General features: G+C 49.7%; 3 protein-coding genes across 3 annotated transcripts; all 3 read left to right on the top strand.

The window, feature by feature from the left end:
• Positions 1-1294: 1294 nt before the first annotated feature.
• On the top strand, positions 1295-2977 carry LOC129526458 (proline-rich protein 20E-like). Its single transcript, XM_055360634.2, has 2 exons — positions 1295-1346; positions 2364-2977. The coding sequence occupies exons 1-2, from the start codon at positions 1295-1297 to the stop codon at positions 2975-2977; spliced, it is 666 nt and encodes a 221-aa protein (XP_055216609.2).
• Positions 2978-7831: 4854 nt separating this feature from the next.
• On the top strand, positions 7832-9514 carry LOC134757065 (proline-rich protein 20E). The gene is made up of 2 exons (XM_063697658.1): positions 7832-7883; positions 8901-9514. Exons 1-2 carry the CDS (start codon positions 7832-7834, stop codon positions 9512-9514), a joined length of 666 nt encoding a protein of 221 aa, XP_063553728.1.
• Positions 9515-14365: 4851 nt separating this feature from the next.
• LOC129526370 (proline-rich protein 20E) lies at positions 14366-16048 on the top strand. Its single transcript, XM_055360424.2, has 2 exons — positions 14366-14417; positions 15435-16048. The coding sequence occupies exons 1-2, from the start codon at positions 14366-14368 to the stop codon at positions 16046-16048; spliced, it is 666 nt and encodes a 221-aa protein (XP_055216399.1).
• The last annotated feature ends 1665 nt before the right edge of the window (positions 16049-17713 follow it).

Below are 17713 nucleotides of genomic sequence, written 5' to 3' on the forward strand. Positions count from 1 at the left end.
TGACATCCTCCCCTGGCAGTTCAAAAGCTCCTTCAACCAGATGTGCGCAAGCCAAGCTCCGCCACTTCCCACTCAGAGCAGGTTCTCGGTCCACCTCCGCCTGAACGAACGGGCGGGCTACCAAGGCCGCAGTCTCTTCCTCAAGGGCTGTCCACACTGGGTCTCGCTTTCTCTTGGAAATTTCTCTCCCACCAGGGAACTTTCTCCTCCTCTACCTCCCTCGGTCTCAGTCTAACAGCACCCTGCGCCCAACCCCGAGGGCTGCAATAGCCTTCTTGCCTCTCCTGACTTATTCTGTGGACCCTGGGTTGGCGCTCCTTCACAGCCAGGCTGGTCGTTTCTGAAATGTTAACCCACTGCCGGACACCGTTCCACGGTTTTCCGCTGCCTTGGAACAAGACCAGCTCCTGCGCGGACCCTGCCTCCACCTCGCACCACCTCTGCGCCCGGACTTGGCCTCCCGTCCATTCCCAGAATGTGCCGGGCTCCCTTCCAGTCCGGGCCTCAGCACACTTTCTTCACTCCCCTTCCTCTCTCCCTGCCTCTCCCAGCCCGGTGCAGGTTGACTAATTTCAAATTTTATGTTCCAGATTTCAGCCCAGATATCCCCCCTTTGGATGCTTTCCTTGACCATGCTCAGATCTAAGCTAATCACATCTTCCTGTCAGCCGCTTTCAGGGCACCGCACCTCACTGTGCTGACACTCAAAGCTCATTATGCATTTTCTTCCTCAATGATTAGATTAATCAATCCACCATTGACGTCTAGAAATGGCGGCATCTCAGAAGGGCCCCATTTGACTGGCAGGGGACTGGCCCAATGCGCCTCGCAAGCCCAGCCAGGCCCACCCCAGCCGGCCCCCCTCTGACGACGCCTGTCCCTTACGCGACTGCCTTGCTGCCATATAAGAGGGACCGCGCTCGGCCTCCAGCAGTCGGCTTTCTGCTGGGCTCGGAGCCAGAACCTGCTGCGTGCTCCCTCCAGACTCCCTGGCTGCGGCTGGACTACCTCAGAGCTACAGCGGTGAGGTGAACCTGTGGACACCTCCAACTCCTCGGGCCTCTCTTCGTCGAAGAGTCTCTTAATTTTCAGATCTCCGGAGCCAGCTGTAGGAAGATCAGGTGTGTGTCTGGGAGTCCCGGAGGGGTGGATAGATCTTGGGTGGGTGCAGTTGGGGACAGAATCCTCATTCCCCCAGAAAGGCCACGGCCATCCCCCTGCCTTGTCACCTCTGTCTTCCTAAATCCGTTCTTTCTCCCTTGTTTTTCTCCCCAGCCCCTCCCGCAGATTGCTCATGGAGGAGCCAAGGCCTTCGAAGCGACTTCGCTCCACGGCCCCTAATCAAGGTACATCAAACGCCTGCCACTCTCTTTTTAATTTCGCTTGTTCCCCAATTCTTCCCCAATTGTTTGAATTCAAACTCAATCAAGCATTCTCTGTTTCACCTTCTCATAGCCTGCCTCAACCTGGGCTGCTTGTTGTAAGTCAGCTCCCAGGTTCCACATCATCTGGGAAATTCCTTTCCCTCTTTCCAACTGTAATCCCATTTCCCAAATCTGAGATTTGCTGTTGTTGTCGCTGTTTTGTTCTGTTTAGTTTGTATTACTGTTTCTCCGTAGCAGAGCGAGTCCTCACGCTACATCTTGATCTATAATAAGCCAGTACTTCCACCTTGTTCTTTCCCGGAGGAGTTGGAATTTTACGGCTATTGCCACATTGTTCTCCAAAACATTTCCCTTCATACACTGAGTGTCCTAAATCTTTTAATCTTGTCTAGTTTGACAGACGCATAACAACAAAGCATCCACTGAAAGGAAATTCTTTAACATCTTGCTTGTCTGAAACATCTTCCTTCTACCCTCCCAGATTCTTTAGTGTAACTTTGGTTGGACACGAAATTTTAGGTGGGAAATTCATTTCCCTTGAAATTTCGAAGACATTTTCTCTTACGTTCTAGACTCAACTGCTGCTTTTGAGATGTCTGATTTGTGAGACATGTGGAATCCTAGCCCTTTCCATGTGACTTTTCCTTTCTCTGTCTCCCGCTCTCTAGAATCTTTTAGAATCTTCTCTTTTCCCTCAGCACTCTGAAATTTTATGGTGAAATGTCTCAGTGACAACATACCTCTAATTCTCTTATATCTCATCCTTCTTTCCATCACTTTAGATTTTTGCTTTGTTCTGTGGGAGATCTTCTCAACTTCCTTCTCCAATTTCCATGGAGAGTTTTGTTTCTTCTCTCACAATTTTAACTTCCAAAATCCCTCTTTTCTCTGAGTATTTATTTTTAAAAGTATCCTATAACTGCTTGATGGGTAAAATTCCTTCTATCTCTCTCTGCTCACGCTCTGCTTCTCTTTTAGCCTCAGGTGGGCCTCCTCCAGAGCCAGGCTGCTGTGTTGCGGACCCTGAAGACTCCGTGGAAGCAGATGGGCCCGCACAGCCAGCCCAACCCGCAAAACCCATCGCTTACGTGACACCCTTCAGATGGCAGACCCCGGCTCGCACAGAGTCACCCCGTCCTGCAGAGAGAGGCCGGCGCCGGGGAGGAAGCCGGCGGCCAGGGCGAGGCCGTGGCAGAAGGGCTGGGCCCCGCGGGGACGCTGGCCAGAGACAGGGGGCAGAACGCTTGACGGGACCGGACGTGCACATCCAACTGGACCACCATGGAGAGCCAGGCCACCAGGGGGAACCGGAAATCACGGAGACCGCAGCCTTCTCTCTTTCTGAAACTGGTCCTCTGCCTGAAACTGTGCAGGGAGGCCCTGGCCCCGACGTGGCGCAACCTGAGCTGGGGTTTCAGGAGCCGCCCACTGCTCCTGGGCCTCAGGCTGTTGCCTGGCAACCCGTGTTGACCCTCTATCCCTGCATCGGGTTTAGGGCTCTGGGTGACTCAGCTGTTTTACAAGTCATTCAAACCCCCCACGGCACCTATGTGCAAGGGGTCCCAGTGTTCCTCACCCACATTGCATATTGACCACTGTCTGCCACCCACGTTGTTCCCAGCCTCCCTTTCTTCCACCTGGACGTTCCCCCCAGCCCCAGTTCTGCTCCACTCCTCCCCCGACTGGACCTGAAGCCTGAGCTTCCCCTGAACTTAGAGTACACAACTTACAATATGCAAGCTGCTAAACCCCCTTTCTGTACAAGGCGATTGGAATGGAACTGTCATGTACAGTGAAAGTACACGTCACGTTTTTCAGCCAAGAAAAACCCAACCCAGACAACCTGGAAGAAGTGGGATGCAGCAACGATCAGGAAGCATGGAAATTAGGAAACTGTATTCTTAAGTCCAGAGAAGTACGATTCTGGAAAAAGGATTGATGACCTAGAATGAAAATTCCAGAAGACACTCATATAGACATGTGCGGCATGCGAAAATTCAGAAGGAGCTAGAAGTTACTAAAGTTCTTGTCTAGTGCCTGGAGACGATAGAGTGGCTGAATATAAGAGCAATAAAACTCTAGACTGACACATTTTTAAGTCTCAATGTAGGTACCCTTTGGGAACCACTAAGTGAATTGGAATAGAAGGTAAAATTTCAAACCGATTGAGGACAAAGGGGATCAAAGGACATTTGATGAATCAGGCAAAAGGTGTTGGGGTGGGTGGGGGGGTTAACGGAAACAAGGAGAGTGCGTGACTCACTGGAACCGCTAAATGAGGAATCAGTAATTTGACGGCAGTGTCCTTGGCTTCCTCCTGGCTTCAATGGGAATACTTTAAATGTTTCACCATTAACCAAGTCGTTTGCTGTAACTTTCTCATAGATGTTTAAGTTGAGTTAGTTCCCATCTTTTCAGAGTTTGATAAATGTTGCGTTACGAACTGTTGTATTTTGTATTATATTAAGTGGGCTCTTATTGGCTGGTTTTCACTCCTTTGTAAACGTCCAAATAAAATACAGACAACTTTTTACATCAAAGATTTTTCTCTCGTGTTTTCAATCCTTCTAAATAAACCTTTCTCTTCAGACTTATTTTATAGAACAGCTCTTTTACTAAAATTTCACAAATCGCAAATATAAAATGTGTTTACTAAAAGCAGAAAGGAAGGTAGAGAAAGGTCTCCAGTCTCTGTTCTCCATTCACATCGCATCTTTCCCCATAGTCACACAAGTCTACACCAACAAACGCATACATTAAGAGCATCGTTTGTGGCTCGCTTTCACAAACACCTGGCGTGCCATGTGCCGGGGTCCCGCTGAAGTGACTATAAGGTCCAGGCAGGCAACACAGGTGTGGTCAGGACCAGAGCCTCTGTGGGGTCCGTGCGTCTCCAAACTAGGAACAGGTGACTTCGTATTGCAGCATGGCATGGATCACAATGAGCACTGTGCAGTGGGAGCTGCTTCTTGGCTTGCCATTGGGGTCTGTCGTCCATAAGCCAGAAAGCCCCCTTGCAGTCATCCTACACACATGTGCCACTATCTCCTTGCTGTACATCTGTCTGGAAAGATGCACAGGTTTTACATTACATGGGGGAGGGTCTGCTGATACGCTACTTCCAGGATATTTCTACCACCAGAATGCTTCATTAAACGTTTGTACGTGGAGTAAGACAGGGTCTCATTCAGTCATCCAGGCTGGAGTGCAGTGGTGCAATCACAGCTCACTGCAGCCTGCACCTCCTCAGCTCAGGTGACCCTCCAACATCAGGTTGCCAAGTAGCTCAGACTGCAGGCAGGCACCGAGACCCCTTGGTAATTCCTCCTGGTTTGTTGATTCATTCATTTACTTATTCATTTTGAAACAGAGTCTCACTCTTTCACCCAGGCTGGAGCGCGGTGGCTTCGGCTCACTGAGAACTCCATTCCCGGGAGTGAAGCGATTCTCATGTCTCGCCCTAATAAAAAGGGAAAAATTAGCCAGGCATGGTGGTGGGCCGCTGTAGTCCCAGCTGCTCAGGAGGCTGAGGCGGGAGAATCCTTTGAACCCAGGAGGCGGAGGTTGCAGTGAGCCCAGATTGAGCCATTGCAGTGATCCGAGATCATGCTGTTGCCCTCCAGCCTGGGTGACAAGAGCAAAACTTTGTCTCATAATGGAAAAAAGAGAGAGAAAAGTCATCCCAGTAAGAAAGATCAAAGTTTGGAAGAGAAACTTCACAGAAGAATCTATGGGTTTGGTCAGTGAGCACACGCAATCCCAATAAGGATGAGAATACGCAAATAAGCGTGGAGCATCCTGTGGTGCCAGGGAGAAAGGAGCCGCCCAAAACCAAACAAAACCAAAAGCCACAGCGATGGGAGGTTGACAAAGGGACATGGAAGCCAACTAAAGGAGCTCCCGGTGGCCAAAGCTGGAAACATTGTGTAACAAAGTAATTAACTAAATAATTACTAATTAAATAGTTAAGTAAAATATTTGACAAAATAATCAGTTCAATTATTGAATAATTCATCCCCTGAAGTATTGGAGTGTAAACCAAAGTATACAATAGGTGTCCATAAGTCCATACTGATATAAATAAGTGATTAAATAAACAAACATGTGGGGAGAATGGGAAAATCCTCCACACAGGAGAACTCCGCAGAGTTTAGGTAGCTATTCCCCTGCAAGGAGATAAAGCATAACTTCCCTTTTATTTAAGTATAGGCTACAGGTAGCGACTTCCAAACAGTACAGTAGAGAAAGAGGTGGGAAAATCACTTTATGGTGGAGAAACGTAATCAACACTGCCCCAGCCAGGTGACCAGGACTAATAGCAGCAGTGATAAGCCGGCTTGATGGTGTGTACTCTAGACAGGATGGGATGGGAGTGGCACTTTCCCGCTGCAATCTTCCTTACAAAAACGTATAATTCCAGTCAGATCATAAGGAATACATCACACGAACTTCAGGAGAGGACATCCCACAATACATCTGATCAGTATGCAAAGTGTCAAGGTCATCAAAAACAAGGCAAGTGTGAGAAACCGTCGCAGCCAAGGGGAACCGTGACGAATTGTACGGTGGTACCCTGGATGGGGTCTTGGGACAGAAAAGGTATGTGAGGCGAAAACATAGCAAAACCTCACTTCAACAAAAAATACAAACCCAAAAAATAATTGGCCCGGCACGGTGGCTTGCGCCTGGGGTCCCAGCTACTCGGGAGGTTGAGCGGGAAGGATGGCTTGAGCTGAGGACTTCCAAACAAGCCTGGGCACATAGCGAAACCTCGCCTCTCCAAAAAATCCCAAAATTATCCCGATGTGGTGGCGCTCACCTGTAGTCCAGCTACTCTGGAGGCTGAGACAGCAGAATCACTTGAACTGATTCTCCTATCTCAGCCCCCCAAGTAGCCGCAGCGAGCCGAGATGGCACCACTGCACTCCAGCCTGGGCTACAGAGCGAGAACCCGTCTCTGTAAAAAAACGAGGATGCAAACCGACCAAATAACCCACTGTGGGATCCCCTCCAGTGTCCTGCTGTGTTTCCTGCTGTCTTCCTCCACCCGTGTGTGCACCCACAGCAATAAAAGCCAGTGGTGTGGGTTTCACACGCATCTCCAGCCCCATCGCCATCGCGCTCAGCTCCACTCTTTTTACAAAAGGCCACTTGACATCCTCCCCTGGCAGTTCAAAAGCTCCTTCAACCAGATGTGCGCAAGCCAAGCTCCGCCACTTCCCACTCAGAGCAGGTTCTCGGTCCACCTCCGCCTGAACGAACGGGCGGGCTACCAAGGCCGCAGTCTCTTCCTCAAGGGCTGTCCACACTGGGTCTCGCTTTCTCTTGGAAATTTCTCTCCCACCAGGGAACTTTCTCCTCCTCTACCTCCCTCGGTCTCAGTCTAACAGCACCCTGCGCCCAACCCCGAGGGCTGCAATAGCCTTCTTGCCTCTCCTGACTTATTCTGTGGACCCTGGGTTGGCGCTCCTTCACAGCCAGGCTGGTCGTTTCTGAAATGTTAACCCACTGCCGGACACCGTTCCACGGTTTTCCGCTGCCTTGGAACAAGACCAGCTCCTGCGCGGACCCTGCCTCCACCTCGCACCACCTCTGCGCCCGGACTTGGCCTCCCGTCCATTCCCAGAATGTGCCGGGCTCCCTTCCAGTCCGGGCCTCAGCACACTTTCTTCACTCCCCTTCCTCTCTCCCTGCCTCTCCCAGCCCGGTGCAGGTTGACTAATTTCAAATTTTATGTTCCAGATTTCAGCCCAGATATCCCCCCTTTGGATGCTTTCCTTGACCATGCTCAGATCTAAGCTAATCACATCTTCCTGTCAGCCGCTTTCAGGGCACCGCACCTCACTGTGCTGACACTCAAAGCTCATTATGCATTTTCTTCCTCAATGATTAGATTAATCAATCCACCATTGACGTCTAGAAATGGCGGCATCTCAGAAGGGCCCCATTTGACTGGCAGGGGACTGGCCCAATGCGCCTCGCAAGCCCAGCCAGGCCCACCCCAGCCGGCCCCCCTCTGACGACGCCTGTCCCTTACGCGACTGCCTTGCTGCCATATAAGAGGGACCGCGCTCGGCCTCCAGCAGTCGGCTTTCTGCTGGGCTCGGAGCCAGAACCTGCTGCGTGCTCCCTCCAGACTCCCTGGCTGCGGCTGGACTACCTCAGAGCTACAGCGGTGAGGTGAACCTGTGGACACCTCCAACTCCTCGGGCCTCTCTTCGTCGAAGAGTCTCTTAATTTTCAGATCTCCGGAGCCAGCTGTAGGAAGATCAGGTGTGTGTCTGGGAGTCCCGGAGGGGTGGATAGATCTTGGGTGGGTGCAGTTGGGGACAGAATCCTCATTCCCCCAGAAAGGCCACGGCCATCCCCCTGCCTTGTCACCTCTGTCTTCCTAAATCCGTTCTTTCTCCCTTGTTTTTCTCCCCAGCCCCTCCCGCAGATTGCTCATGGAGGAGCCAAGGCCTTCGAAGCGACTTCGCTCCACGGCCCCTAATCAAGGTACATCAAACGCCTGCCACTCTCTTTTTAATTTCGCTTGTTCCCCAATTCTTCCCCAATTGTTTGAATTCAAACTCAATCAAGCATTCTCTGTTTCACCTTCTCATAGCCTGCCTCAACCTGGGCTGCTTGTTGTAAGTCAGCTCCCAGGTTCCACATCATCTGGGAAATTCCTTTCCCTCTTTCCAACTGTAATCCCATTTCCCAAATCTGAGATTTGCTGTTGTTGTCGCTGTTTTGTTCTGTTTAGTTTGTATTACTGTTTCTCCGTAGCAGAGCGAGTCCTCACGCTACATCTTGATCTATAATAAGCCAGTACTTCCACCTTGTTCTTTCCCGGAGGAGTTGGAATTTTACGGCTATTGCCACATTGTTCTCCAAAACATTTCCCTTCATACACTGAGTGTCCTAAATCTTTTAATCTTGTCTAGTTTGACAGACGCATAACAACAAAGCATCCACTGAAAGGAAATTCTTTAACATCTTGCTTGTCTGAAACATCTTCCTTCTACCCTCCCAGATTCTTTAGTGTAACTTTGGTTGGACACGAAATTTTAGGTGGGAAATTCATTTCCCTTGAAATTTCGAAGACATTTTCTCTTACGTTCTAGACTCAACTGCTGCTTTTGAGATGTCTGATTTGTGAGACATGTGGAATCCTAGCCCTTTCCATGTGACTTTTCCTTTCTCTGTCTCCCGCTCTCTAGAATCTTTTAGAATCTTCTCTTTTCCCTCAGCACTCTGAAATTTTATGGTGAAATGTCTCAGTGACAACATACCTCTAATTCTCTTATATCTCATCCTTCTTTCCATCACTTTAGATTTTTGCTTTGTTCTGTGGGAGATCTTCTCAACTTCCTTCTCCAATTTCCATGGAGAGTTTTGTTTCTTCTCTCACAATTTTAACTTCCAAAATCCCTCTTTTCTCTGAGTATTTATTTTTAAAAGTATCCTATAACTGCTTGATGGGTAAAATTCCTTCTATCTCTCTCTGCTCACGCTCTGCTTCTCTTTTAGCCTCAGGTGGGCCTCCTCCAGAGCCAGGCTGCTGTGTTGCGGACCCTGAAGACTCCGTGGAAGCAGATGGGCCCGCACAGCCAGCCCAACCCGCAAAACCCATCGCTTACGTGACACCCTTCAGATGGCAGACCCCGGCTCGCACAGAGTCACCCCGTCCTGCAGAGAGAGGCCGGCGCCGGGGAGGAAGCCGGCGGCCAGGGCGAGGCCGTGGCAGAAGGGCTGGGCCCCGCGGGGACGCTGGCCAGAGACAGGGGGCAGAACGCTTGACGGGACCGGACGTGCACATCCAACTGGACCACCATGGAGAGCCAGGCCACCAGGGGGAACCGGAAATCACGGAGACCGCAGCCTTCTCTCTTTCTGAAACTGGTCCTCTGCCTGGAACTGTGCAGGGAGGCCCTGGCCCCGACGTGGCGCAACCTGAGCTGGGGTTTCAGGAGCCGCCCACTGCTCCTGGGCCTCAGGCTGTTGCCTGGCAACCCGTGTTGACCCTCTATCCCTGCATCGGGTTTAGGGCTCTGGGTGACTCAGCTGTTTTACAAGTCATTCAAACCCCCCACGGCACCTATGTGCAAGGGGTCCCAGTGTTCCTCACCGACATTGCATATTGACCACTGTCTGCCACCCACGTTGTTCCCAGCCTCCCTTTCTTCCACCTGGACGTTCCCCCCAGCCCCAGTTCTGCTCCACTCCTCCCCCGACTGGACCTGAAGCCTGAGCTTCCCCTGAACTTAGAGTACACAACTTACAATATGCAAGCTGCTAAACCCCCTTTCTGTACAAGGCGATTGGAATGGAACTGTCATGTACAGTGAAAGTACACGTCACGTTTTTCAGCCAAGAAAAACCCAACCCAGACAACCTGGAAGAAGTGGGATGCAGCAACGATCAGGAAGCATGGAAATTAGGAAACTGTATTCTTAAGTCCAGAGAAGTACGATTCTGGAAAAAGGATTGATGACCTAGAATGAAAATTCCAGAAGACACTCATATAGACATGTGCGGCATGCGAAAATTCAGAAGGAGCTAGAAGTTACTAAAGTTCTTGTCTAGTGCCTGGAGACGATAGAGTGGCTGAATATAAGAGCAATAAAACTCTAGACTGACACATTTTTAAGTCTCAATGTAGGTACCCTTTGGGAACCACTAAGTGAATTGGAATAGAAGGTAAAATTTCAAACCGATTGAGGACAAAGGGGATCAAAGGACATTTGATGAATCAGGCAAAAGGTGTTGGGGTGGGGGGGGTTAACGGAAACAAGGAGAGTGCGTGACTCACTGGAACCGCTAAATGAGGAATCAGTAATTTGACGGCAGTGTCCTTGGCTTCCTCCTGGCTTCAATGGGAATATTTTAAATGTTTCACCATTAACCAAGTCGTTTGCTGTAACTTTCTCATAGATGTTTAAGTTGAGTTAGTTCCCATCTTTTCAGAGTTTGATAAATGTTGCGTTACGAACTGTTGTATTTTGTATTATATTAAGTGGGCTCTTATTGGCTGGTTTTCACTCCTTTGTAAACGTCCAAATAAAATACAGACAACTTTTTACATCAAAGATTTTTCTCTCGTGTTTTCAATCCTTCTAAATAAACCTTTCTCTTCAGACTTATTTTATAGAACAGCTCTTTTACTAAAATTTCACAAATCGCAAATATAAAATGTGTTTACTAAAAGCAGAAAGGAAGGTAGAGAAAGGTCTCCAGTCTCTGTTCTCCATTCACATCGCATCTTTCCCCATAGTCACACAAGTCTACACCAACAAACGCATACATTAAGAGCATCGTTTGTGGCTCGCTTTCACAAACACCTGGCGTGCCATGTGCCGGGGTCCCGCTGAAGTGACTATAAGGTCCAGGCAGGCAACACAGGTGTGGTCAGGACCAGAGCCTCTGTGGGGTCCGTGCGTCTCCAAACTAGGAACAGGTGACTTCGTATTGAAGCATGGCATGGATCACAATGAGCACTGTGCAGTGGGAGCTGCTTCTTGGCTTGCCATTGGGGTCTGTCGTCCATAAGCCAGAAAGCCCCCTTGCAGTCATCCTACACACATGTGCCACTATCTCCTTGCTGTACATCTGTCTGGAAAGATGCACAGGTTTTACATTACGCGGGGGAGGGTCTGCTGATACGCTACTTCCAGGATATTTCTACCACCAGAATGCTTCATTAAACGTTTGTACGTGGAGTAAGACAGGGTCTCATTCAGTCATCCAGGCTGGAGTGCAGTGGTGCAATCACAGCTCACTGCAGCCTGCACCTCCTCAGCTCAGGTGACCCTCCAACATCAGGTTGCCAAGTAGCTCAGACTGCAGGCAGGCACCGAGACCCCTTGGTAATTCCTCCTGGTTTGTTGATTCATTCATTTACTTATTCATTTTGAAACAGAGTCTCACTCTTTCACCCAGGCTGGAGCGCGGTGGCTTCGGCTCACTGAGAACTCCATTCCCGGGAGTGAAGCGATTCTCATGTCTCGCCCTAATAAAAAGGGAAAAATTAGCCAGGCATGGTGGTGGGCCGCTGTAGTCCCAGCTGCTCAGGAGGCTGAGGCGGGAGAATCCTTTGAACCCAGGAGGCGGAGGTTGCAGTGAGCCCAGATTGAGCCATTGCAGTGATCCGAGATCATGCTATTGCCCTCCAGCCTGGGTGACAAGAGCAAAACTTTGTCTCATAATGGAAAAAAGAGAGAGAAAAGTCATCCCAGTAAGAAAGATCAAAGTTTGGAAGAGAAACTTCACAGAAGAATCTATGGGTTTGGTCAGTGAGCACACGCAATCCCAATAAGGATGAGAATACGCAAATAAGCGTGGAGCATCCTGTGGTGCCAGGGAGAAAGGAGCCGCCCAAAACCAAACAAAACCAAAAGCCACAGCGATGGGAGGTTGACAAAGGGACATGGAAGCCAACTAAAGGAGCTCCCGGTGGCCAAAGCTGGAAACATTGTGTAACAAAGTAATTAACTAAATAATTACTAATTAAATAGTTAAGTAAAATATTTGACAAAATAATCAGTTCAATTATTGAATAATTCATCCCCTGAAGTATTGGAGTGTAAACCAAAGTATACAATAGGTGTCCATAAGTCCATACTGATATAAATAAGTGATTGAATAAACAAACATGTGGGGAGAATGGGAAAATCCTCCACACAGGAGAACTCCGCAGAGTTTAGGTAGCTATTCCCCTGCAAGGAGATAAAGCATAACTTCCCTTTTATTTAAGTATAGGCTACAGGTAGCGACTTCCAAACAGTACAGTAGAGAAAGAGGTGGGAAAATCACTTTATGGTGGAGAAACGTAATCAACACTGCCCCAGCCAGGTGACCAGGACTAATAGCAGCAGTGATAAGCCGGCTTGATGGTGTGTACTCTAGACAGGATGGGATGGGAGTGGCACTTTCCCGCTGCAATCTTCCTTACAAAAACGTATAATTCCAGTCAGATCATAAGGAATACATCACACGAACTTCAGGAGAGGACATCCCACAATACATCTGATCAGTATGCAAAGTGTCAAGGTCATCAAAAACAAGGCAAGTGTGAGAAACCGTCGCAGCCAAGGGGAACCGTGACGAATTGTACGGTGGTACCCTGGATGGGGTCTTGGGACAGAAAAGGTATGTGAGGCGAAAACACAGCAAAACCTCACTTCAACAAAAAATACAAACCCAAAAAATAATTGGCCCGGCACGGTGGCTTGCGCCTGGGGTCCCAGCTACTCGGGAGGTTGAGCGGGAAGGATGGCTTGAGCTGAGGACTTCCAAACAAGCCTGGGCACATAGCGAAACCTCGCCTCTCCAAAAAATCCCAAAATTATCCCGATGTGGTGGCGCTCACCTGTAGTCCAGCTACTCCGGAGGCTGAGACAGCAGAATCACTTGAACTGATTCTCCTATCTCAGCCCCCCAAGTAGCCGCAGCGAGCCGAGATGGCACCACTGCACTCCAGCCTGGGCTACAGAGCGAGAACCCGTCTCTGTAAAAAAACGAGGATGCAAACCGACCAAATAACCCACTGTGGGATCCCCTCCAGTGTCCTGCTGTGTTTCCTGCTGTCTTCCTCCACCCGTGTGTGCACCCACAGCAATAAAAGCCAGTGGTGTGGGTCTCACACGCATCTCCAGCCCCATCGCCATCGCGCTCAGCTCCACTCTTTTTACAAAAGGCCACTTGACATCCTCCCCTGGCAGTTCAAAAGCTCCTTCAACCAGATGTGCGCAAGCCAAGCTCCGCCACTTCCCACTCAGAGCAGGTTCTCGGTCCACCTCCGCCTGAACGAACGGGCGGGCTACCAAGGCCGCAGTCTCTTCCTCAAGGGCTGTCCACACTGGGTCTCGCTTTCTCTTGGAAATTTCTCTCCCACCAGGGAACTTTCTCCTCCTCTACCTCCCTCGGTCTCAGTCTAACAGCACCCTGCGCCCAACCCCGAGGGCTGCAATAGCCTTCTTGCCTCTCCTGACTTATTCTGCGGACCCTGGGTTGGCGCTCCTTCACAGCCAGGCTGGTCGTTTCTGAAATGTTAACCCACTGCCGGACACCGTTCCACGGTTTTCCGCTGCCTTGGAACAAGACCAGCTCCTGCGCGGACCCTGCCTCCACGTCGCACCACCTCTGCGCCCGGACTTGGCCTCCCGTCCATTCCCAGAATGTGCCGGGCTCCCTTCCAGTCCGGGCCTCAGCACACTTTCTTCACTCCCCTTCCTCTCTCCCTGCCTCTCCCAGCCCGGTGCAGGTTGACTAATTTCAAATTTTATGTTCCAGATTTCAGCCCAGATATCCCCCCTTTGGATGCTTTCCTTGACCATGCTCAGATCTAAGCTAATCACATCTTCCTGTCAGCCGCTTTCAGGGCACCGCACCTCACTGTGCTGACACTCAAAGCTCATTATGCATTTTCTTCCTCAATGATTAGATTAATCAATCCACCATTGACGTCTAGAAATGGCGGCATCTCAGAAGGGCCCCATTTGACTGGCAGGGGACTGGCCCAATGCGCCTCGCAAGCCCAGCCAGGCCCACCCCAGCCGGCCCCCCTCTGACGACGCCTGTCCCTTACGCGACTGCCTTGCTGCCATATAAGAGGGACCGCGCTCGGCCTCCAGCAGTCGGCTTTCTGCTGGGCTCGGAGCCAGAACCTGCTGCGTGCTCCCTCCAGACTCCCTGGCTGCGACTGGACTACCTCAGAGCTACAGCGGTGAGGTGAACCTGTGGACACCTCCAACTCCTCGGGCCTCTCTTCGTCGAAGAGTCTCTTAATTTTCAGATCTCCGGAGCCAGCTGTAGGAAGATCAGGTGTGTGTCTGGGAGTCCCGGAGGGGTGGATAGATCTTGGGTGGGTGCAGTTGGGGACAGAATCCTCATTCCCCCAGAAAGGCCACGGCCATCCCCCTGCCTTGTCACCTCTGTCTTCCTAAATCCGTTCTTTCTCCCTTGTTTTTCTCCCCAGCCCCTCCCGCAGATTGCTCATGGAGGAGCCAAGGCCTTCGAAGCGACTTCGCTCCACGGCCCCTAATCAAGGTACATCAAACGCCTGCCACTCTCTTTTTAATTTCGCTTGTTCCCCAGTTCTTCCCCAATTGTTTGAATTCAAACTCAATCAAGCATTCTCTGTTTCACCTTCTCATAGCCTGCCTCAACCTGGGCTGCTTGTTGTAAGTCAGCTCCCAGGTTCCACATCATCTGGGAAATTCCTTTCCCTCTTTCCAACTGTAATCCCATTTCCCAAATCTGAGATTTGCTGTTGTTGTCGCTGTTTTGTTCTGTTTAGTTTGTATTACTGTTTCTCCGTAGCAGAGCGAGTCCTCACGCTACATCTTGATCTATAATAAGCCAGTACTTCCACCTTGTTCTTTCCTGGAGGAGTTGGAATTTTACGGCTATTGCCACATTGTTCTCCAAAACATTTCCCTTCATACACTGAGTGTCCTAAATCTTTTAATCTTGTCTAGTTTGACAGACGCATAACAACAAAGCATCCACTGAAAGGAAATTCTTTAACATCTTGCTTGTCTGAAACATCTTCCTTCTACCCTCCCAGATTCTTTAGTGTAACTTTGGTTGGACACGAAATTTTAGGTGGGAAATTCATTTCCCTTGAAATTTCGAAGACATTTTCTCTTACGTTCTAGACTCAACTGCTGCTTTTGAGATGTCTGATTTGTGAGACATGTGGAATCCTAGCCCTTTCCATGTGACTTTTCCTTTCTCTGTCTCCCGCTCTCTAGAATCTTTTAGAATCTTCTCTTTTCCCTCAGCACTCTGAAATTTTATGGTGAAATGTCTCAGTGACAACATACCTCTAATTCTCTTATATCTCATCCTTCTTTCCGTCACTTTAGATTTTTGCTTTGTTCTGTGGGAGATCTTCTCAACTTCCTTCTCCAATTTCCATGGAGAGTTTTGTTTCTTCTCTCACAATTTTAACTTCCAAAATCCCTCTTTCCTCTGAGTATTTATTTTTAAAAGTATCCTATAACTGCTTGATGGGTAAAATTCCTTCTATCTCTCTCTGCTCACGCTCTGCTTCTCTTTTAGCCTCAGGTGGGCCTCCTCCAGAGCCAGGCTGCTGTGTTGCGGACCCTGAAGACTCCGTGGAAGCAGATGGGCCCGCACAGCCAGCCCAACCCGCAAAACCCATCGCTTACGTGACACCCTTCAGATGGCAGACCCCGGCTCGCACAGAGTCACCCCGTCCTGCAGAGAGAGGCCGGCGCCGGGGAGGAAGCCGGCGGCCAGGGCGAGGCCGTGGCAGAAGGGCTGGGCCCCGCGGGGACGCTGGCCAGAGACAGGGGGCAGAACGCTTGACGGGACCGGACGTGCACATCCAACTGGACCACCATGGAGAGCCAGGCCACCAGGGGGAACCGGAAATCACGGAGACCGCAGCCTTCTCTCTTTCTGAAACTGGTCCTCTGCCTGGAACTGTGCAGGGAGGCCCTGGCCCCGACGTGGCGCAACCTGAGCTGGGGTTTCAGGAGCCGCCCACTGCTCCTGGGCCTCAGGCTGTTGCCTGGCAACCCGTGTTGACCCTCTATCCCTGCATCGGGTTTAGGGCTCTGGGTGACTCAGCTGTTTTACAAGTCATTCAAACCCCCCACGGCACCTATGTGCAAGGGGTCCCAGTGTTCCTCACCCACATTGCATATTGACCACTGTCTGCCACCCACGTTGTTCCCAGCCTCCCTTTCTTCCACCTGGACGTTCCCCCCAGCCCCAGTTCTGCTCCACTCCTCCCCCGACTGGACCTGAAGCCTGAGCTTCCCCTGAACTTAGAGTACACAACTTACAATATGCAAGCTGCTAAACCCCCTTTCTGTACAAGGCGATTGGAATGGAACTGTCATGTACAGTGAAAGTACACGTCACGTTTTTCAGCCAAGAAAAACCCAACCCAGACAACCTGGAAGAAGTGGGATGCAGCAACGATCAGGAAGCATGGAAATTAGGAAACTGTATTCTTAAGTCCAGAGAAGTACGATTCTGGAAAAAGGATTGATGACCTAGAATGAAAATTCCAGAAGACACTCATATAGACATGTGCGGCATGCGAAAATTCAGAAGGAGCTAGAAGTTACTAAAGTTCTTGTCTAGTGCCTGGAGACGATAGAGTGGCTGAATATAAGAGCAATAAAACTCTAGACTGACACATTTTTAAGTCTCAATGTAGGTACCCTTTGGGAACCACTAAGTGAATTGGAATAGAAGGTAAAATTTCAAACCGATTGAGGACAAAGGGGATCAAAGGACATTTGATGAATCAGGCAAAAGGTGTTGGGGTGGGTGGGGGGGTTAACGGAAACAAGGAGAGTGCGTGACTCACTGGAACCGCTAAATGAGGAATCAGTAATTTGACGGCAGTGTCCTTGGCTTCCTCCTGGCTTCAATGGGAATATTTTAAATGTTTCACCATTAACCAAGTCGTTTGCTGTAACTTTCTCATAGATGTTTAAGTTGAGTTAGTTCCCATCTTTTCAGAGTTTGATAAATGTTGCGTTACGAACTGTTGTATTTTGTATTATATTAAGTGGGCTCTTATTGGCTGGTTTTCACTCCTTTGTAAACGTCCAAATAAAATACAGACAACTTTTTACATCAAAGATTTTTCTCTCGTGTTTTCAATCTTTCTAAATAAACCTTTCTCTTCAGACTTATTTTATAGAACAGCTCTTTTACTAAAATTTCACAAATCGCAAATATAAAATGTGTTTACTAAAAGCAGAAAGGAAGGTAGAGAAAGGTCTCCAGTCTCTGTTCTCCATTCACATCGCATCTTTCCCCATAGTCACACAAGTCTACACCAACAAACGCATACATTAAGAGCATCGTTTGTGGCTCGCTTTCACAAACACCTGGCGTGCCATGTGCCGGGGTCCCGCTGAAGTGACTATAAGGTCCAGGCAGGCAACACAGGTGTGGTCAGGACCAGAGCCTCTGTGGGGTCCGTGTGTCTCCAAACTAGGAACAGGTGACTTCGTATTGCAGCATGGCATGGATCACAATGAGCACTGTGCAGTGGGAGCTGCTTCTTGGCTTGCCATTGGGGTCTGTCGTCCATAAGCCAGAAAGCCCCCTTGCAGTCATCCTACACACATGTGCCACTATCTCCTTGCTGTACATCTGTCTGGAAAGATGCACAGGTTTTACATTACGCGGGGGAGGGTCTGCTGATACGCTACTTCCAGGATATTTCTACCACCAGAATGCTTCATTAAACGTTTGTACGTGGAGTAAGACAGGGTCTCATTCAGTCATCCAGGCTGGAGTGCAGTGGTGCAATCACAGCTCACTGCAGCCTGCACCTCCTCAGCTCAGGT

The sequence above is a fragment of the Gorilla gorilla genome, chromosome 14, assembly GCF_029281585.2.
Source record: "Gorilla gorilla gorilla isolate KB3781 chromosome 14, NHGRI_mGorGor1-v2.1_pri, whole genome shotgun sequence".
NCBI classification, from domain to species: Eukaryota; Metazoa; Chordata; class Mammalia; order Primates; family Hominidae; genus Gorilla; species Gorilla gorilla.